General features: G+C 42.3%; 3 protein-coding genes across 3 annotated transcripts in view; all 3 read left to right on the top strand.

The window, feature by feature from the left end:
* The window catches only part of LOC308308753 (NACHT, LRR and PYD domains-containing protein 3-like), a gene marked incomplete at its 3' end in the record, with an annotated part of 216,176 nt that overhangs the window by 101,941 nt on the left and 91,186 nt on the right, over positions 1-23,049 (top strand). The window lies entirely within an intron of this gene.
* LOC308308440 (protein NLRC3-like) lies at positions 5,671-10,462 on the top strand (the record flags this gene model as incomplete). The annotated part of the gene is made up of 2 exons (XM_080753856.1): positions 5,671-5,690; positions 8,621-10,462. 2 exons carry the CDS (start codon positions 5,671-5,673, stop codon positions 10,353-10,355), a joined length of 1,755 nt encoding a protein of 584 aa, XP_080609982.1. The 3' UTR covers positions 10,356-10,462.
* The window catches only part of LOC308308439 (stonustoxin subunit beta-like), a gene marked incomplete at both ends in the record, with an annotated part of 15,350 nt that continues 4,084 nt past the window's right edge, over positions 11,784-23,049 (top strand). The window contains 4 exons of the mRNA XM_080753855.1: positions 11,784-11,839; positions 12,496-12,576; positions 12,657-12,809; positions 16,121-16,170. Coding sequence (XP_080609981.1) covers positions 11,784-11,839; positions 12,496-12,576; positions 12,657-12,809; positions 16,121-16,170 — 340 coding nt within the window. The remainder of the gene's footprint in view (positions 11,840-12,495; positions 12,577-12,656; positions 12,810-16,120; positions 16,171-23,049) is intronic.

The raw sequence follows: 23,049 nt of genomic DNA, 5'->3' as shown, positions 1-23,049 counted from the left end.
TGGCCTTTTAGACCCCCTAAATGATATGTATTTGGCCTTTTAGACGCCCTAAATGATATGCATTTGGCCTTTTAGACCCCCTAAATGATATGCATTTGGCCTTTTAGACTCCCTAAATGATATGTATTTGGCCTTTTAGACCCCCTAAATGATATTTATTTGGCCTTTTAGACCCCCTAAATGATTGCGACCATAGGTCGCACTTACTATCAAAACCTGCACAAACTGTGAGTGAGTCCGTCAGTCAGTCAGTCAGTCAGTCAGTCAGTCAGTCAGTCAGTCAGTCAGTCTGTCCATCTGTCTGTCACACCTCACACGTCACACTATTGCCCTGCTCATATCTCCGCAACCGTTGCCCCGATCCATGCCAAATTTTGCACACACACTCCTTGCCTGCCAAACTACAACCCCCCGAGCTCCAGGGACCCTGGGGGACCCCCAGATGTAAAAAATGACCAAATGTGCAAAAATGACCAAATGACCTGCTCACGGGGAATTCCCGGGGACCACCGACTCCTGGTGCTCCAGAACGGATGCCAAAGTGGTGGCGCCCCCAGTGGAGGACCCCCTCCACTGCAGCTCACATAAAATGCCGTAACTCGGGCTAGGAGCGTCCGGGAGAGCAGGGGCCGGTACCTATTCGTCCGCCAAGGCAACGCGGAGACCCCACCCCTCATTTCTCACATGGCCCTCTTCTAGCGCCACCATGAGGCCGATTCTTGCAAAACACATTTTTGGACACTGCTCCTACAGATTTTGCCCTAAAATCACGCACATCGGTACACAGTATGTCTACACATTGCCCACACAACTAGGAACCAATGGCAGTTACAGCCCTCTTTGTGTATACATGTGACCTACGGTCGCTTATCTCCCGATTAGGGAGTCTTACTGGTAATTACTGTATATGGCTTGTGTGTGTGTCATGTGTTCTAACTACTGATGTTGAGCCAATCCAATCCACTCGTTCTCTCTTCCCTCTCTCTCTCTCCCTCCCTCCCTCCCTCCCTCCATCTCTCTCTGTCTCTCTCTCTCTCTCTTTTCCATCCCCTCTTTTCACAACCGCTCTTTTCTCAAGCTTTCCCCCCTGTTGAGCAATAATGCACATTTGACTGCCAGGTTCACAGAGATGGAGTGTCCCCGCTGCCAGCCAACTTCCTCTTGATCTTGTACAGAACAATATTCTCCCCCCATGTGGTGGCTATCTTTTTACAAACAATATAAAAAGCATAACATTGAGCTCATACACAATTGGTATGGTAATTGGTATGGTAGTAGTACATCAATTTAAGGGAAGAAATGTCCACACACCGGTATACGGTAATCGGCATCACGCAACTTTGTGTCAGTGTGTGTGTATGTATTCTGTACGTATACCTGTTCTGTTTTGTATACATGCTACCTCCCCAGTGTCCAAATCGCCACTGCTGGGCAGAAACCTTGTATCTCCAAGTTTCACATTTGCATGTTTCTTCGTAAAGTAAAGCCCTGCTTCATCATACAAGACAGTCGCACAAAACTAGTATGTATTTGGCCTTTTAGACCCCCTAAATGATATGTATTTGGCCTTTTAGACCCCCTAAATGATATGTATTTGGCCTTTTAGACCCCCTAAATGATATGTATTTGGCCTTTTAGACCCCCTAAATGATATGTATTTGGCCTTTTAGACCCCCTAAATGATATGTATTTGGCCTTTTGGACCCCCTAAATGATATGTATTTGGCCTTTTAGACCCCTAAATGATCTGTATTTGGCCTTTTGGACCCCCTAAATGATATGTATTTGGCCTTTTAGACCCCTAAAAGATATGTATTTGGCCTTTTGGACCCCCTAAATGATATGTATTTGGCCTTTTGGACCCCCTAAATGATATGTATTTGGCCTTTTAGACCCCTAAATGATATGTATTTGGCCTTTTAGACCCCTAAATGATCTGTATTTGGCCCTTTCAAGGGGAATGAAGGTGACTCTGTATAGAGAGAAATCCTGGTCAATGAATTACATAGAGCAGGGGTCTTCAACAGGGGGTCCGGGACCCCTAAGGGGTCCTCAGAGTTACTACAGGGGTCCGCCAATTAATTGTGTGATGGGGAACGTGAGCTTGTGGATCTGCTATTTTCTGAGAGTAGGTGTAGAGGGGAAAAAGAGCATGACAGTAAAAAGGTTCACTGTCTGAAAACACATTAACATGAATCCAACTTATTAATAGAAATGATAATGTATGTCAAACAACTCTATGAAGCCATCTATGAAATCTATGGACGAGGTTATTTTCCACATATTCTTACAATATACAGTGGGGGGTCTCTGCTACATCTAAGTCATGAGCCTGTAAATCTGCTATTTTGGCTGAATGTTCACCTAGATGTGGTTAAATAAATCAGATCTCACCCACAGTCATATTTTTATTACCGGTACATCCAGTACAGTGAGACCACTACCTCCATTCACCTCGTCTGTAAAGCACTTCTTGCACTCGGCTTCTTGTTTGATGTGTACTTTTTTTTTGACACAGCAATGTTGAGGAACCAGAACACACTAATGTTACTCATATTTACAAACCGGAACCGCCAAATATTCTAAACTTTCCATGATTCTGCCAATAATAATAACTGAGGCACACAAGTATCTGCCGGACCAAACAATGAATCACGTGACGTATTGGCTCATTCCATGGCACGTACAGTATGTGTATCCAGAAGAATACTTCACAGAAGAGAGTTCATGTACAGTAAGAGACGTTTGACTGAGTGGATTCCACATGGATTCTAATGATTGAATATAAATAAAGTAAATCATGTTGATCCTCTGTTTCTCTCAGGGTCCATCAGCAGAGAGCAGGGTCTCCTGTACCCAGCTGTGTCTCCATGAAGAGTGACAGGTCCATGTATAAACCTATTCACTTCAAAGATGGACACCACTCTACTGATCCCAGGTCAGAATGTAAAAGACACAGAAAACATATATTTTAGTTAAAGTCCTACTATTTATCATATACTTTGCTGTATGCAAGATTTGTTCTCCACATTTGACCCATCTCTTGGAGCGGTGAGCCGCAGCTGTTGATCAAACCTCCCAATCCAACCCTTGATGCTGAGTGCCAGCGGGGAGGCCCATGAGGTCCCAATTTTACAGTCTTTGGTATTATGACCCGGCTGGGGATCGAACCCTGACCTCCAAGTCTTAGAGCGGACACTCTAACCACAATGCCACTGACCTGGTTTATGATCAGACTCTACTGGTCTCAGAATGTCAGGCCCCATTTAGACTGCAGTCAAATCTAGCCTACATCTGATTTATTTCTCAAATCCGATCTTTTGGCCCGACTGTTCACACTGCATTTGCAAGTGACCAGATCTGATCTGTGTGTTCAGGCTAATTTTAACTACTTCAACCCAAAGCTGCCCTGTGTTGACATATCTGCTTTGGTTACTGTGGTAATTACGTAGGCGCCATGGCCTTTTCTCTCTTTATATGTGTTCTTCATATTCTTAATTTTCCTCTGACATTGCAGATAAGTCCTTGTGAACCCATTTTCTGCCAATGCCGTGAGAAATGTCTTCTGCTGAACTATTGTTTTACTTTGATTACAACCCTTGCACTTTCGTAAATCAACATACAATTATCGTCTGTAATGACGTCCGTAGCTTTCGGGTCAAGCTGCAAGTGAAGTTTTGGACAGTTTGAGATGCGACTTGGCTCGTTAGATCAGGTTACTGCTTCCATGTGACCTGTTTGCATTTAGTCTCATTTAAACAAATCACATTCCAATCTGTGTGCGGCACAGATCTGATTCAGGCTGGATTTGACTGCCAGTGTAAATGGGGCCTAAAACACAGAAAACAACACTTCACACCCTCATTCAGTTGATATCAAACTCTACTGAACAGACATTGTGGTCTGGCTCTTAATATTTTAGAGTGACATCCTTCCATAATTTATAAAAGGACTCCAATAGCTAAAAAATAATTCAGGAATCCAATTCAAAAATAGAAAAAAATAGCTGATTTACAAGCTCAAAACACGTCGACCTCCACACACACAGTATTTGAATCCTCTTACAGTATATCTCTGCTGTCGGGCCGAAACCTCCTAACTCCAAAATGTAAATTTTTGGGAAGATGAGCTCAAGTGGAGTTAGGAGGTTTTGACCGAAGGGCTTTTTACTACTTTTCATTGGTTGAATATTATTTTAACCAACACACAGACGTAAAGGGTGTTCAATAGCACATATTTATGAAAAAAGGGCCAATCGGGTGGAGTTAGCTGGTTTGGCCGAAAGTGTGGAGTTAGGAAGTTTTCTCCCAAGCACTTTTTACTACTTTCCATTGGTTCAATATTATTTTAACCAACACTCAGACGTAAAGGGTGTTCAATAGCCCTGATTTATGCCAAAAAATCTAAAAACTCAAAAATGGAGTTAAGAGGTTTTGGCCAGACAGTGACGATGCAATAGACTTTCCCTGTAGTTTTAAGAAGCATGTTTAACTGAAAAAACCTCAATACCCACAATGCTACAGCATAAGATCCGGTAACGTTTGTTGGTGGAGCTCTCACATTGCTTCAATAAACTGACTTCTTCATTCACATGATAATTGAGGATTCTTTTTCTCATTCCAGAAGTGTTCACCCCAGAGCAGAGTCTCCAACACCCAGCCTTCTGTCCATGAAGAGTGACTGGTCTAAAGGAGCACATATTAACTTCAGTAATGAACCTGGACCTCCACACACACAGTATGTCAATGAACAACATCTCTCTCTTATAAGAGCTTTGACACTGCTTGGTCAGGATGGGACAAGATGGGCTCTCTGCTCTATTGAGAAACCTTGTTGTGATTTGGCACTTTAATAAATGACATGTATTTGGCCTTTTGGACCCCCTAAATTATATGTATTTGGCATTTTGGACCCCCTAAATCATACATGGGCAACTAGCGGCCCGGGGGCCACATGATTCAATATTATTTTAACCAACACACAGACGTAAAGATGTATATTTGTAGCTTATTGACCAGTATTACAATGTTATTGTATTCTTTATGCCCAATGTATTTATATTTAAATTCATAAAGTTAGCATAAGAACAATGCATTTGCAAGTTTTCAGGATTCCAATTAAAAATAGCAAAAAAATTATTCAGGATTTCAATACAAAAATAGAAAAAATAGCTGATTTACAAGCTCAAAACGCGTCAACCTCCACACACAGTATTTGAATCCTCTTACAGTAGGCCTATATCTCTGCTGTCGGGCCGAAACCTCCTAACTCCAAAATGTTCGTTTTTGGGAAAATGTGGAGTTTTGACCGAAGGGCTTTTTACTACTTTTCATTGGTTGAATATTATTTTAACCAACACACAGACGTAAAGGGTGTTCAATATCACATATTCATGGAAAAAGAGAGGGCCAATCGAGTGGAGTTAGCTGGTTTGGCAGAAAGTGTGGAGTTAGGAGGTTTTGTCCCAAGCACTTTTTACTACTTTCCATTGGTTCAATATTTTTTGACCAACACTCATATGTAAAGGGTGTTCAATAGCCCTGATTCATGCCAAAAAATCTAAAAACTCAAAAATCGAGTTAAGAGGTTTTGGCCAGACAGTGACGATGCAATAGACTTTCCCTGTAGTTTTAAGAAGCATGTTTAACTGAAAAAAACTCACTACCCACAATGCTACAGCGTAAGATCCGGTAACGTTGGTTGGTGGAGCTCTCACATTGCTTCAATAAACTGACTTCTTCATTCACATGATAATTGAGGATTCTTTTTCTCATTCCAGAAGTGTTCACCCCAGAGCAGAGTCTCCAACACCCAGCCTTCTGTCCATGAAGAGTGACTGCTCTAAAGAATGGGGTCCTAACTTCAGTAATGAACCTGGACCTCCACACACACAGTATGTCAATGAACAGCATCTCTCTCTTATAAGAGCTTTGACACTGCTTGGTCAGGATGGGATAATATGGGCTCTCTGCTCTATTGAGAAAACTTGTTGTGATTTGGCACTTTAATACCCCTAAATGATATGTATTTGGCCTTTTGGACCCCCTAAATGATATGTATCTGGCCTTTTGGACCCCCTAAATTAGATGTATTTGGCCTTTTGGACCCCCTAAAAATCAGGGTTGGGCAACTTTGATGATGGAGAGGGCCACTATATTCCCACACTCAGTCCAGAGGGCCACAATGCATACAGTGAAAGTTAACAAAATTAGCTGATCTACAAGCTCAAAACGCTTTGCAGTGCGGCGCTTTATGAGCTTGTAGATCTGCTATTTTTGCTATTTAAAAAAAAAAAATTTTAATCCTGAAAAGTAAAATTGTTATTTAATTTCAAAAGCATTTATATGTTCTTCTGTTAACTGAAGTAATTAAAGCAGGTCATGTTTGCATGTTTGGAATTGTAACAGCTGAAAACAATATATCAGTATTGTGAAGGTGGGGGCCGGGCTGCCAGTTGACCACTTGGCCTTTTGGACCCCCTAAATGATATCTATTTGGTGAGGTCCCCCTAAATTATATGTACTTGGTGAGGACCCCCTAAATTATATGTACTTGGTGAGGACCCCTAAATTATATGTATTTGGCCTTTTAGAGGGGAAATGGAGGTGACCATGTATAGCTAGGAATCCTGGTCAATGAAGTATTTAGAGCAGGGGTCTTCAACAGGGGGTCCGGGACCCCTAGGGGGTCCTCAGAGTTACTACAGGGGTCCGCCAATTATTTGTGTGATGAGGAACGTGAGCTTGAAGATCTGCTATCTTCTGAGAGTAGGTGTGAGAGGGAAAAAGAGCAGAGCCAATGACCGTAAAAAGGTTCACTGTCTGAAAACATTAACATGAATCCAACATATTAATAAACATGATAATGTATGTCAAACAACTCTATGAAGCCATCTATGAAATCTAGGGAAAAGGTTATTCTCCACATATTCTTACAATATACAGTGGGAGGTCCCTGCTACATCTACATGTCATGAGCTTTTAGATCTGCTATTTTGTCTGAATGTTCACCCAGATGTGGTTAAATAAATCAGATCTCACCCCCAGTAACATTTTTATTTACATCCAGTCAGGGACGTGCTGGGCCCCTGATTCAGCCCGGGAAAAAGAGTTGGAGAGGCCCTCATTGCGCGCTATGGAGAGAGATCTCTCTCTATAGCGCTGCTGCTACTCAAAGATTTGCCATTTCAGATCATGACAAGTGACAAGCCAGTGGGCCAATTGCATGAGTTATATTTCGTTGTTGTCGGTTGGAAACCTTGTACGTCCAAAACCGTTTGTTTTGTATTTATCATTTTAAAATGATTTAAACTAGTGAAAACAGCCCAACGCCTTGCACCGCGAGGTGTTGTGTGCTTGTAGATCTGCTGTTTTCACTACTTTTGTGAGACGGCCTTGTATGATGAAGCAGGGCTTTGCTTTGCGAAAAAATTTACAAATTTGAAACTTGGAGATGCAAGGTTTTCTGCCCGACAGTGACGATTTACTTTGTTGGCCGCCCAGCCCCCAAAATGGAACGAAGGCCGACATTGTATTTTTATTTTTTTCCTAATGGCCGGCCTAGACCGGCCGGGAATGAACCGGCCGTTCGGGAGTTGTCCCGCTTTTCCCTATGGCCAGCACGTCCCTGGTACTTGGTGAGGACCCCTAAATGATATGTATTTGGCCTTTTAGAGGGGGGATGGAGGTGACCATGTATAGCTAGGAATCCTCGTCAATGAAGTGTTTAGAGCAGGGGTCTTCAACAGGGGTCCGGGACCCCTAGGGGGTCCTCAGAGTTACTACAGGGGTCCGCCAATTATTTGTGTGATGAGGAACATATTCTTACAATATACAGTGGGAGGTCCCTGCTACATCTACATGTCATGAGCTTGTAGATCTGCTATGTTGTCTGAACGTTCAACCAGAAGTGGTTAAATAAATCAGATCTCACCCCCAGTAACATTTTTATTTATATCCAGTAGAGTGAGACCACTACCTCCAATGTCCTCCATTCACCTTGTCTGTAAGGCACTTCGCGCACTCTGCTTCTTGTTTGATGTTGGAATGGAAATAAAGAGCAGATCTACAAGCTCACAACACATGGCATGATTGGCATCACAGCACTTCCTGAGCTTGTATTGCCTCTATTCATTGAAGGACAAAGCACATAGGTTTTAAGTGGTTAATGAAATAATAAGTTACTAAACTATCTATTATCTATTATATTGTGTTCTTCTCCACAGAGAGAGACTCAGAACCACACCTGAACAGAAGACATCCAGACAAACCACAAGTGAACAAAGTAAGACTGGACACATTTGACACAAATTATCATTTCATATTGATTACTGGAATCTTTAAATAGCAGAAAATATCATCAGACTAAATGTCCACATTGCGAAATATATATATATATAGAGCTTTTTTTATAGAGATTTTTTGGCTGGTATAAGAAATAGTTTTAATGGTAGGCCTATTGTATATTCGATGTAAAGTTATAAATTAACATTAACATTTTAAACATGTCTTCATTCTCTTCTCATAGCAGGTGTCAGTCCGCTGGAGTATTTAAAGGTTTATAAGGTCGGTTTGAACCGTCTTGATCGTGTGACATATGTCACTGAAGTGCCCTCCCTCAGCAGCATCTACACAGAGCTCTACCTCTCAGCGGGAGAGAGTGAAGGGGTTAATAACCAACATGAGGTCTGGCAGCTAGAGACAGCTTCCAAGAAGACCCTCCATGACCAACCAATCAAATGCTGTGACATCTTTAAGCCCCTCCTCCTTGGCAGAGATAAACCCAACAGAAGAGTTCTGACCAAGGGCATCGCTGGCATTGGAAAAACCTTCTCTGTGCGTAAGTTCACTCTGGACTGGGCAAGGGGTTTGGAAAATCAAGATGTCATTCTCCTGGTTCCCTTCTCATTCCGGGAGCTGAACCTGGTCAGAGATGAGCAGCACAGTCTTCTCTCACTGATTCATCGTTTCCACCCAGAATTAAAGAAGATCACAGCAGAGCAGCTCGCTGTCTGGAAGGTTGGCTTCATCTTTGATGGTCTGGATGAAAGCAGGTTTCGGCTGAAATTCAAGAACATTGACATTGATTCTGATGTCTTCAACAACAATGACATCGTCTCTGATGCCACAGTGACATCATCAGTGGACTTGCTGTTGACAAACCTCATCAAGGGGAATCTGCTCCCCTCAGCCCTCCTCTGGATAACTACCAGACCTGCAGCAGCCAATCAGATCCCTCCTGCATATGTTGACTTGGTGACAGAGGTACGAGGGTTCACAGACCCCCAGAAGGAGGAGTTCTTCAGGAAGAGATTCAGCGATGAGAAGCTGGCCAGCAAAATCATCTCACACATGAAGACATCAAAGAGCCTCCACATCATGTGTCACATCCCAGTCTTCTGTTGGATCACCGCTACCGTTCTGGAGGACATGTTGAAGACAGACGAGACCGAAAAGCTTCCCAAGACCCAGACTGCCATGTACAGCAGCTTCCTGTGGGTTCAGACCAAGAGGAAGTGGAAGAAGTACCATGAGAGTCATGATGTGAATCAACAGCAGCTAATGGAAGCTGACAGGGAGGTTCTTCTGAAGCTGGGCAGGCTGGCGTTTGAACATCTGGACAAAGGTAGCATGATGTTCTACCAAGAAGACCTGGAAGAGTGTGGTCTTGATGTGAAAGACGCCTCGCTGTACTCAGGAGTGTGCACAGAGATCTTCAAAGAAGAGACTGTTCAATCTGAGAGAAAGGTCTACAGCTTTGTTCATCTGAGCATCCAGGAGTTTCTGGCTGCAGTCTACCTGTTCCACTGTTACACACAGAGGAACAAGAAGAGGAACAGGAAGGTACTGAATACATTCCTGGGAGTTGAGGTCAGTTCCTTGGATGACTTCCTGAAGAGATCTTTTGAAAAGTCCTCGAAGAGTAAGAATGGCCACCTGGACCTCTTTCTCCGGTTCCTTCATGGCCTCTCACTGGAGTCCAACCAGAGTCTGTTAGGAGGCCTATTAAGTCAGACAGAAAACAGCCCAGAGAGCATCCAGAGAACCATTGACAACCTGAAGAAGATGAATGATCAAAGGTTCTCTCCTGACAGATGTATCAACATCCTCCACTGTTTGATGGAGATGAACGACCACTCACTGCATCAGGAGATCCAACAGTACCTGGAGTCAGGGGACAGATCAAAGACAAGGCTGTCTGAGAGCCAGTGTTCAGCTCTGGCCCACATGCTGCTGACGTCAGAGGAGGTTCTGGATGAGTTGGACCTGCACAAATACAAAACAACAGACTGGGGGAAATCCAGACTGGTCCCAGCTGTGAGGAACACCAGAAAGGCTCGGTTAGTAGTCATGTGAATAGAAAACCTATTAGAAGAGAATCAATCTACCATCACACCTACTCTATAAGTAGAAATGATGGTTAATTTAAAATATCCAATAATAATCAGGTCTGGTGGTATTGTGCAAATAAAGGATAGATCCTTGGCTAATAAGACACTAACGTACGTGTGTGTGTGTGTGTGTGTGTGTGTGTGTGTGTGTGTGTGTGTGTGTGTGTGTGTGTGTGTGTGTGTGTGTGTGTGTGTGTGTGTGTGTGTGTGTGTGTGTGTGTGTGTGTGCAGGGACATGCTGTGCCCCTGATTCAGCCCAGGAAAAAGAGTTGGAGAGGGCCTCATTGCGCTATAAAGAGAGATCTCTCTCTCTCTATAGCGCTGCTGCTACTCAAAGATTTGTGACAAAGTGACAAGCCAGTGGGTCAATTACATGAGTTATATTTCGTTGTTGTCGGGTGGAAACCTGTCCAAAAATGAAAACCGTTTGTTGTGTATTTATCATTTTAAAAATGATTTAAACTAGTGAAAACAGCCGATCTACAAACACACAACGAGTGTGCTTGTAGATCTGCTGTTTTCACTACTTTTGTGCGACAGCCTTGTATGATGAAGCAGGGCTTTGCTTTGCGAAAAAAAATTACAAATTTGAAACTTGGAGATACGAGGTTTCTGCCCCGACAGTGACGATTTACTTTGTTGGCCGCCCAGCCCCCAAAATGGAGAAAAGGCAGAATTTTTTTAATTTTAATAATAATTTTAATTGTTTAAGGAGTTGTCCCGCGTTTCCCAATGGCCAGCACATCCCTGTGTGTGTGTGTGTGTGTGTGTGTGTGTGTGTGTGTGTGTGTGTGTGTGTGTGTGTGTGTGTGTGTGTGTGTGTGTGTGTGTGTGTGTGTGTGTGTGTGTGTGTGTGTGTGTGTGTGTGTGTGTTTGCGTGCGAATCAATTCACTTAATTAAGTATACTCGTTAATAGCAATAAGAGTTAAATTAATTATTTCTATGGACTTTAAATCATTGTTTTATTTGATGACCTTCCTGTCCTGGCATTTGACCCTTGTGCCCTCAAAACATTGACAACACCAAAGGTCAATTGGTCTTGACCCTAGAATGACAAAACTCCTATGAACATAACATAATCATTAAAGACGCACACAAACTACTGTGGAAATGCTTTTGGCGCTGCTGAGTATACAACCCTCACCATGTGATTGGGTTGTGGGTTGACTGATTTATTTTCATGATTTTTTGGGGGCATGTTTTTTGTTTTGCTATAACATGTACTTGATCTAACTTGTGTCTTGTCTCTGTTTTGACATATTCTACATTTACAGACTTGTTGGCTGTCGACTCGAAAAGCCAGATTATGAAATTGTGGCTTCAGCTCTCAGCTCTAATCCTTCACATCTAAGAGAATTGGATCTCAGTTATAACGACGTGGAGGATTCATTCATGGAACTCATCTCTGCTGGATTAAAGAGTCCACATTGTGAACTGGAGATACTGAGGTCAGATAAATTAACCAACTTTATTTAGCATTATTTAGAGAAAAGTGGGCGTGGCTGTGAACAATTTCCCCCAAAATAAATGTATTAAAACAGAACTGTCTAAATATAGTGAAAATGGCCAATCTAAAAGCTCACAAATCAATTACGTCCTGTGTGAATTACGTCCTGCGCGACTTTAGGGCGAGGTCGATTTTTCACCCTTAGGCTTCTTACTGGTTTATATATTATATGTACTAATTAATAACTATATGTGATTACTATCTACTACTGTATACCTGGCAACTAGCTGTCTTTCTGTCTGTCTGTCTGTCTGTCTGTCTGTCTGTCTGTCTGTCTGTCTGTCTGTCTGTCTGTCTGTCTGTCTGTCTGTCTGTCCTCTCTCAGTCAGTTTGCTGGATCATCTGTTGTTAACTTGCTGCTTCCTGTTTCCTGTCAGTTAGCTTCCTGTTGGAAGATTACCATGATTTACTTCACATTATTCCTGCCTGCCTGTTCTTTCCATCTCTTTGGTCCCTCCTCCAAAACTCTGATAATCAATCCAGATATGTAATCTTTAATTACAGACTTGCTGGCTGTCACATCACACAGACAGGATTTGACATCCTGGTCTCAGCTCTCAGATCTAATCTTTCCCATTTGAAAGAATTGGACATCAGTTTCAACTGCTTGCAGGAATCACAACTGGACCAACTCTCTGCTCTACTGAAGAGTGAAGAGTGTAGACTGCAGATCCTGAGGTAAATAAATGTGTTTTCTCTCTGTGTGGATCTCTACTTGAACATCAACAGCACTTTGTTAAATATGGATTTCTCTGCAGGTTGTCAGGCTGTGGGCTCACAGAGGACGGCTGTTCCTCTCTGGCTTCAGCTCTGACCTTCAACCCCTCCTATCTGAAACAGCTGGACTTGAACTTCAGCCACTTAGGAGGCTCTGGTCTGAAGAAGCTCTCTGCTGCACTGGAGACTCTGAAGTGAGTAGACTTGGACTGTGGCCATGTTGGTTAGTGCAGTGTTTCCCTTACAATGTTGAACTGGCTGGCCATGTGGGAGGGGGCTTCAACCATAACGTCCAATGTACAAGACCACCACAACAATCCTCATCCTTCCATCCCTTCTTTAGATGTACAAGACCACCACAACAATCCTCAGAATTCCATCCCTTCTTTAGATGTACAAGACCACCATAACAATCCTCAGAATTCCATCTTTTTTTATATGTGAGCCCACACGATGATGAACTAGTCCTCGTTCATCCTGTGATTTTCCAGAGTTGAAAAAGAAAATCAGTCCAGAATGAGATAACAGCACAGCAAGACTAGACTAGACATGTTAAAGTATGTCTGACATGAATATCAGAGCTTAAATGACATACTGTGCTGTAAACATGAAAACATGCATACAAGAAAGAAAATAAATCAATAATGATGCTAATGATGAATGAATTATATTTGAAAAATACATTTAGCATGTGTTTCAGGTTTTTTTTCCCTTGGCTCACTTTATCAAAGGTGTCATTCACACAGGCACGTTTTATTGCGAAAATGAATTCGGTAACGTATTGTCGGAAAATACACAACGTTTGGGCATGTGAATGAAAAAAAATGAAAATGAAATACCTACTCATCCCACGAGGGAAATTCAGATATCGCAGCCCAACCCAGCTGCTTTTTTTCTTCAGCTTAACCCAGCTGAACCCAGTGCTGCTCACAAGGAGTGCGGGGGAGAGGGGAGCAGTGATAGCTGGAACAGGGAATCGTACTTGCGACCTCTGGGGCCTCCGGAGTCCTAGGTGTGGACAGTCTGGACACTAACCACTCAGCCATCACTTCTCTGTGTGAAGAGTGAAGACCCATTCATTGCCCAGCAAAAAAATACCCTATAGCCTATAACGTTCTCTACAATAAGTAATTGTAGATGATAGTTATATCTATCAAATATGGTTTTATATAGCAAATCAATGTCGGGAAATGTCCATTTTGGGAGCGCACTGCATGGCGCACTGGTAGATCAGCCAACGTTTAAATCTTTAGATGTAATAGGGACACAATACAGTCATTGGTCATGGAAGTGGGGCTTTCCAAGGAATGAGGTGACGTTTTATTTGTTTTAATCGCTTCATAATAATTCTTTGTGGGTCTCATTTCGCTCGCTCGCGCGCTCGCTTTCTCTCCATCTCTCTCTCGCTCTGTGCCAAATCATGTCCAAATGGAGACGCTTAATGCGCGGAGTGCAGAGACTCAGAGAGAGAGAGAGAGAGAGAGAGAGGGAGGGAGAGAGAGAGAGAGAGAGAGAGATAGAGAGAGACGTTATCTTGCTAAAGTAGTTGCTGTTTGGTTTATTGCAAGATTTTGCGAGTCTGCTGGCCGCCGCTCGTTTTATTTTTTGATCGCCCGTTTCCGACCGCAGGTAAATAGGGCTAGGCTACCGCCTGCTTGGTCACCGCCTGGTTACATTGTGGTTGAACTTGAAGAATTAATAAACACAAGGAGATGGAGGATGCATTAGTATGCAGCTTGGATACATACATGTCCCGTGAACAAACGTGGACTAAGCGATTCCTTGTTGCGGTTGACAAAGTGGAGCAAACATATCCTATAAGCAAGAATGTTGCAACTTCTTCCCTCCCATAATTCGCACTGACTACCGAATTATGTATGAGAATGTGGCCTGAGACTGAAATGTATAAGCAGTCATATCTAAATATTGTTAGTTCAAGGCAATAACAAGGCTTTCGGCAGGGAAGGAGGTAGGAGAAACAGCTTGGTTTTAAACTATGATTTTAGATTATGGAAAATAGTTCACAGTTGCTCAATCTTTCTTTTGTTTTGAGTGTTGTTGTAACCCCAAGAGGCCACCTATGGAACCAAATGGATTTTTTTTTTTAAAGATACAATCTGTCAACCAGCCCCCTCTAGTGGATAATTAACGTACACTCCCTTATATATAATAAGTTAAATCCCCCTCCCGACCGTCCGCTCCCATTAGATTTCTGACCATTAGCCTATGGCCCATGGCCCATGGCCGTTAATTTCTGATCACCGCTCCCTCAATCGCGCATAGTTTATTTTGTGAGGAGTTGCTCACGGAGTCAGATAAATGGAAAGTGCCACTGGAGTGAGGAGAAATATTGCATGTATCCTATATAGGCTATGCCTAATATAATATAGCCATAGGCCGATTTGTGGGTCTCACACCCTCGCTCACTCGCTCTCTTTCTCTCTCTCTCTCGCTCTCTGTGCCAAATCATGTGCCAAATGGAGACGTTTTACACGCAGAGAAAGCCTGGTGATGCGAGGTTACGCGCGGAGCGAGGAGAGAGAGAGAGCAGAGAGGGAGGGCGAGAGGAGAGGCAGGGAGAGAGGGAAGCGAGAGAGAGAGAGACGTTGGATACATATACACTATAAGCTCTATATGATCTGTCTGGTTTATTGCAGGATTTTGCGAGACAAGTCCCGCCGGCCGCCGCAGGTTTTATTTTTTGATCGCCCGTTTCCGACCGAGATAAAGAGGCTAACGCCTGCGCCGCAATTTTGCGGGGGTCCTGCGGTTACATTGTGATTTGAAGGAGACATTATTATGCAGCTTGGATACATACATACTGTACATGTTTGTCCCGTGGACAGAAGTGTTCTTCTAAGTGCAGAGTGAGCGCAAACGTATCAGGCAACTTCACCCCTCACATTCGCACGACTAAACAGAATTATATTATGAGAATGTGGCCTATCAAAGTCAGTATGGAACTCTGTAAATAAAAACTGCCCACCGTGTTCTAGGAGAACAGATCTTTAGTGTGAGCTGTAGGTCATTCCAAGAGGTTTGGACACTAAAACAAAACACTGTTTTTACCAGTTCAGTCTTTACTCTGGGACAATTAGTGCCAGACGATCATTTGATCCTATATGATCCATGGTTCTATTCATAGATTTAATATACAGTGATAGTGTCCTGTATTCAATGTTCACACATTTCTGTGTGTGTGTGTGTGTGTGTGTGTGTGTGTGTGTGTGTGTGTGTGTGTGTGTGTGTGTGTGTGTGTGTGTGTGTGTGTGTGTGTGTGTGTGTGTGTGTGTGTGTGCGTGCGTGCGTGCGTGCGTGCGTGCGTGCGTGCGTGCGTGCGTGCGTGCGTGCGTGCGTGCGTGCGTGCGTGCGTGCATGCGTGCATGCGTGCGTGCATGCGTGTGTGATAACAGTGTTATATCAAAATGAACAGAACTATGTCAGGTAGTGGAGACAGTGTGTTAGACAGTCAGACATTGATTCATTGTTGTTCTATTTCCTACAGCGTGAATCATGGAGGAGAACACTGGATTAAACCTCAACTCCTTACAAGATGTGAGTGTCTGTCTGTCTGTCTGTCTGTCTGTCTGTCTGTCTGTCTGTCTGTCTGTCTGTCTGTCTGTCTGTCTGTCTGTCTGTCCGTCCGTCCATCCTCTAGTAACACAATCCAACACATTGAAATTCAACCCCCCTCCAGGGTTAGGGGTTAGGGTTGGACATTTTTCTGTCCTGACAACCAGTGGTGGACAAGGTATTTACTCAAGTAAAGACTCAAGTATAAAAAAGTACAAATTACAACTACAGCACTTTTTTTTAATTTGTATCAATGCATTGTTGTATTCTCCAAAAATAAATGCATTAAAACAGAACTGTCTAAATATTGTAACTCACTGACTAATAAATAAAAGGAGGAAACAATGATGGCGTTTTAACCGGAGCACCAGGTTTTATTGCCCTTTCAATACAGGCTAGAACTGGGTTGGGAGGGTGCTGAAAAATAACAAAGAGGCTGCTCTGATCTGTCTAGGCTGTCTCTCCACTTCCTTTTTCCTCTTCGCGCTCTTCTTCATCATCCAACCACCTTTCCCCATTGTTAACCCCTCCCTGCCTGACCTAAACTGCTAACCTGAACTAGGCATCTCTCCCCCCATCAAAACACCCCCCCCCCCCTCCCCCATGTCTCCGTCTTCACATGGGCAGGGTCGCCACAATGTAGTGAAAATAGCCAATCTACAACCTCACAACATAATGTCTGTCTGTCGTGTTTGTTGCATTGCAACATGTTGTGAGCTTGAAGATCTGCTGTTTAAGAATTATGAATATGAATAGGTTCACCAGGGTTCAAGTGGTTAATTAAACTATTATTATATTATTATTAGGGCTGGGATGCGATTAAAATTTTTAATCTAATTAATTACAGGCTCTGTGATTAATTAATCGCAATTAATCGCATTTTAATCGCACATCGATATTTGACCTGAGAAGCATTTTTTTTCAAGTAAAACACATTTTGTTGTACGAGTGAATCAACGAGTGAGTTGTTTAAATCTAAATTTCGCAACCACTGGGCCAAGCAAAGCGCTCTGATCGGCTACTTCTCACTTTGCGTTTGTTGTCTCTTCTTGGTTGGTGCATCGCTATGATCAGTATGCCCGAAACTGAAGGTTCTGTGGTGCAAAAACTAAGTGCGATTAAAATGCGTTAATTTTTTTAATCGCGTTAATTTTCTGTAATTAATTAATCGCAATTAATCAGTTAAATTCCCAGCCTTAATTATTATTAATGTTATATTATTATATTGTTAATTAAATTATTAAACCTGCAATCAGGAACTGATTTTAATTAATAAAACATTATTTTAATGATATTTATTTTGTATGTTAAACTCTTAAACCCACGTCACTGACTGGAGTTCCTCAGGGCTCTGACAAATCAGATCTACAAGCTCACAAGCATAAATGGTTCCTCAAATAACCTTCTTTGAACCATTAACCATTTAAACCCTGCGTCCCAATGTTGGACATGTCTTAATACGTGAACATTCATCGTAAATAGCAGCTCTACAAGCTTACAACACATCCTGCTACGACACGTTTTGAGCTTGTAGGTCGGCTATTTTGGAGTGTGGAGGGAGAAACTGAGCAGACCAAGTATAGAGCCCTGGGAGACACCGGTCGATGAAGGGTTAAAGTGGTTGATGGTTCTTTATAGCATTGGTTCTCAAAGTGTGGTCCGGGGACCCCCAGGGGTCCTTAGGGGGTTCCAGGGGGTCCCCAGCAAAATGTTTAATACAGCATTACACTCATTTGAACCACTTTATCCATGTTTTACACGTTGGCTATTCAACACATTTAGAGCTAGAAAACATCTGTGCTCCAAACGCGTCACTTCACGCCATGTTTGGAGTTTGTAGATCTGCTACTTTATGATCAAGTACAGTAGGGGGCGCTAGCTTAGGAAAAATCACAAAAAGTTTGAAAATGGATTTTTTTTTTTTGCTAAATATAAAGTTGATAGATCTAATCTAAAATGACAGATATTGTCTATCTCTAAATGTGTTAAATAGCCAACGTGTAAAATATGGATAAAGTGGTTCAAATGAGTGTGATGCTGTATAACACATTAGGTCTGCAGATCTACAAGATCACAGCGCATCACTTGGTGCCGTGCTGCGAGCTTGTAGACCTGCTATTTTTTGAAAAAAAATTGAAAAAGTATGAACATGTTTGGAAAGTGCGTGCGTGTACATGAGTGTGTGTGTGTGTGTGTGTGTGTGTGCGTGTGCGTGTGCGTGCGTGCGTGCGTGCGTGCGTGCGTGCGTGCGTGGAGGAACCAGAGGACCTCCAGGTGATCTGGACTCCTGAGGAGCAGTGTCTCCTAGGATTCAACAAACTAATAAAGATACTTTTTAATTTGACACGCTACCACAAATATAGATTCTCACACAAAACAAGGCTTTGTGACGAGCAGGAAAAGTGGGCGTGGCTGTTCCCGCTGCCCTAGGGGAGTTTGAACCTTTTGAAATGTGTTACTAGACATCTTTACAAACACATTAGTGAGGAAATGTCTTGAGAAGGAATTTATTCCATGTTTGGACATTTTTCTGTCCTGACAACCAGTGGTGGACAAAGTATTTACTCGAGTAAATACTCAAGTATAAAAAAGTATAAATTACAACTACAGTACTTTAACATTTTTTATCAATGCATTGTTGTATTAAAATGAAGAAAATTTCCCCAAAATAAATGCATTAAAACAGAACTGTCTAAATATTGTAGCGTTTGCAGTCCCTCACAGCTAACTCACTGACTAATAAATAAAAGGAGGAAACAATGATGATGTTTTAACCGGAGCACGGGTTTTATTGCCCTTTTGTTGTGTATTTCGAGGCAAATTAGACTGAAAATGAGAGTGCAAATCCATGCATATTTCTAAGTCTTTTCTGGAGAAGAAGTGGTCGAGAAAACTCAGAGAGACAGTCAAAAAGAGGTTCTTCCGTAGATTTATTTTAAAGATGGGTTCCCAGTGTGGAGCTCCCTCTCAGGCAGCCTGTCGGCCTGCCCAAGTTGCCCATAATGACAAGATTTTACAACACACATTTATACCCAGTACATGCATATCAGAACAGGGTGGTACACCATTTGCTTGCTGGGGCCTGGAGGTGTGAGTTACTCTCAGACTGCCTAAATAGATTAAATCAACATAGTCCATTGTCTAAGAAAGCCTTGCATAGTAAGTGGGTTTACCAAACACTGTTAAACAAAAGAGGTGTTATCTGAGCCTCTCTAGCAGAAGACCAATGAATATCAGCTTGGTCCTCGTTTCTCGCAGACTTACTGTCTCCATAGTATAGAGTGACAATTTACCAAGAATTATGGATTATTAATATTGCCAGATTCACATCATATTCCCCTCTTCGAAACATGAATAACATGTTTCGAAACCAACAAAATAACTGCACAATGATAGGTCACAGTTCTACATACATTGTGTCACAAGTGATTTACATCATTTCATCCATTTACATTCAATCAGCATTCAGAATTTTCTCTCTCTTATTAAACTCTCGGTCAAAACGTTAACATAAAATAAAACAAACTTCTCGATTCCCAAACCCAAAGATACTTCTAATAATATTCCCACATTTATACCAAAATCCAAAGAGAAAATTAAAATCCTTCATCAACACTGAAATATCACACATTGGAATGAAACTTTGTTGGTAATACATAGGATACACACTTAAACAAATACAATTGTTGATAAAATAGCCTTCTTTCACTTCCTAATCCTAAAACAATAATTTCACAAATCAGTCAACTTGAATTTGTTCTTGGCATGCTTATGTTATGTTTTTTATCATAACAATACCAACTGGCTCATCTTGTTTGCCCTGAAATTATGAAAAAGCTTTCTTCAGCTTTCTATCCGCCCAAACCCCAATTTTGGATATATGAGATAAAATATCTGTTTATTACTTTAAAAATTCTGTTTCCCAAGATAATAGCCCGCATCCACGCTGTCGTCTTAGTTACGCACCAGGCTGCCCGTCAACTAATTATTAGTTGGAATTCCAGAGTTTAAGCCATAAGAAACTAATAATCTCACAATCATGGCAAATATACCTCAGTTGACACAGTCGTTCAAATTACATCAGTTAGTTACATAATCAAACATTCCTCTTATGTCAACATTCCCTAATTAGTCATCATGATAATTTGTTTAGCTAAAAATCAACAACACATAAACTTCAACAAATGAAATGTTGAATAAACACACATTTAAACTGATTCACCTTAGTATTTTTCTTCATCATGATGCTTCTCTCGCGAAATCAATGTTCTCACCAAGCAGTGGTGTGTAGGCCCACTGTGTCTTCTGTAAACTGCAAGCAGGTCCATGGCTGAACCCCTCTTGATACTGTAGCTGTCCGATTGTCCTCGAAAAGTTTTACTGTAGTCTGATCTCCTCTCCCCCCTTGCGGTGGACCAGAAATGGTTCGCCGCAACGATTTTCCCCCTTTTTCGTCACAGCGGTGTTGCCGTGAGGTAGAAACGTGTAGTCATCACAGGAGTTGAATGCTGCGAGGTCGAATCCTTGTAGGTGTGTTGAAAAGCAGCTGTTGCTGATCTCCATGTCTCGTCGCTGCGTGGAGGCCTACTGCGAAAGTCTCACCGTCGCAGCGTCGGTCTTCTCCTTCACCGTCTCCGCTGCCATGGTAGTCTGCGGCGTCCCGCTGACCAGTAGGAAGACAGGTCTCTGGTTCTCGGTCTGCTCCAGTCGTCATCTCAGTCGTCGTGGTGGCCCCTCTTGGTAGCGACCCAAAAGAAGTCATCTCAAGGCAAAAAAGTGGAAAAAAAGAAAGAAAAATACACAGACTTCGCACTCATGGAACCAAGGTTTCCCACCTGGAGTTCTTCTGCCTGGAGTGGACATCATCCACCCAACACAACCGGGATTTCGGCACCAATATGTTGTGTATTTCGAGGCAAATTAGACTGAAAATGAGAGTGCAAATCCATGCATATTTCTAAGTCTTTTCTGGAGAAGAAGTGGTCGAGAAAACTCAGAGAGACAGTCAAAAAGAGGTTCTTCCGTAGATTTATTTTAAAGATGGGTTCCCAGTGTGGAGCTCCCTCTCAGGCAGCCTGTCGGCCTGCCCAAGTTGCCCATAATGACAAGATTTTACAACACACATTTATACCCAGTACATGCATATCAGAACAGGGTGGTACACCATTTGCTTGCTGGGGCCTGGAGGTGTGAGTTACTCTCAGACTGCCTAAATAGATTAAATCAACATAGTCCATTGTCTAAGAAAGCCTTGCATAGTAAGTGGGTTTACCAAACACTGTTAAACAAAAGAGGTGTTATCTGAGCCTCTCTAGCAGAAGACCAATGAATATCAGCTTGGTCCTCGTTTCTCGCAGACTTACTGTCTCCATAGTATAGAGTGACAATTTACCAAGAATTATGGATTATTAATATTGCCAGATTCACATCACTTTCAATACGGGGTCCGCTCAGTGTCCCGACGGGCCGCTGTTCCGACTAGCGTCGGCAGGTTAGTTACTCGTCACAGTTACTGAGGTTAAGTTTAGGGTTGGGGTTAGAGTTAGGGTTAGTTTTAGTGTCGGAATACCGGCCCGTCGGCACACTGAGGCGGACCCTTAAATACAGGCTAGAACTGGGTTGGGAGGAGGCTGAAAAATAACAAAGAGGCTGCTCTGATCTGTCTAGGCTGTCTCTCCAATTCCTTTTTCCTCTTCGCGCTCTTCTTCATCATCCAACCACCTTTCCCCATTGTTAACCCCTCCCTGCCTGACCTAAACTGCCAACCTGAACTAGGCACCTCTCCCCCCATCAAAACACCCCCCCTCCCCATTGTCTCTGTCTTCACATGGGCAGGGTCGCCACAATGTAGTGAAAATAGCCAATCTACAACCTCACACCATAATGTCTGTCTGTCGTGTTTGTTGCATTGCAACATGTTGTGAGCTTGAAGATCTGCTGTTTTAGAATTATGAATACAGAATAGGTTCACTAGGGTTCAAGTGGTTAATTAGACCTGCAATCAGGAACTGATGTTAATGAATAAAACATTATTTTAATGATATTTATTTTATATGTTAAACACTTAAACCCACGTCACTGACTGGAGTTCCTCAGGGCTCTGAAATATATCAGATCTACAAGCTCACAAGCACAAATGGTTCCTCAAAGAACCTTCTTTGAACCATTAACCATTGGACATGTCTTAATACGTGAACATTCATCGTAAATAGCAGATCTACAAGCTTAAAACACATCCTGCTATGACACGTTTTTAGCTTGTAGATCGGCTATTTTGTAGTGTGGAGGGAGAAACTGAGCAGACCAAGTATAGAGCCCTGGGAGACACCGGTCGATGAAGGGTTAAAGTGGTTGATGGTTCTTTATAGCATTGGTTCTCAAAGTGTGGTCCGGGGACCCCCAGGGGTCAAAATGTTTAATACAGCATTACACTCATTTGAACCACTTTATCCATGTTTTACACGTTGGCTATTTAACACATTTAGAGCTAGAAAACATCTGTGCTCCAAACGCGTCACTTCACGCCATGTTTAGAGCTTGTAGATCTGCTACTTTAGGTTCTTTTGTGTAATGCTGTAGTTGATCAAGTACAGTAGGGGGCGCTAGCTTAGGAAAAATCACCAAAAGTTAGAATATGGAGAATTATTATTTTTTCCTTATTGCTAAATATAGAGATCTAATCTAAAATGACACAGATGTTATTTTATTGCTCTAAATGTGTTAAATAGCCAACGTGTAAAATATGGATAAAGTGGTTCAAATGAGTGTGATGCTGTATTAACACATTAGGTCTGCAGATCTACAAGATCACAGCGCATCACTTGGTGCCGTGCTGCGAGCTTGTAGAATTTCTATTTTTGA

This window comes from Nannobrachium achirus, assembly GCF_963921795.1.
Source record: "Nannobrachium achirus genome assembly, chromosome: 23".
In the NCBI taxonomy this organism is placed as follows: Eukaryota; Metazoa; Chordata; class Actinopteri; order Myctophiformes; family Myctophidae; genus Nannobrachium; species Nannobrachium achirus.
The sequence above is the reverse complement of the archived record's forward strand: the minus strand, read 5'-3'. Positions and strand labels throughout refer to the sequence as shown.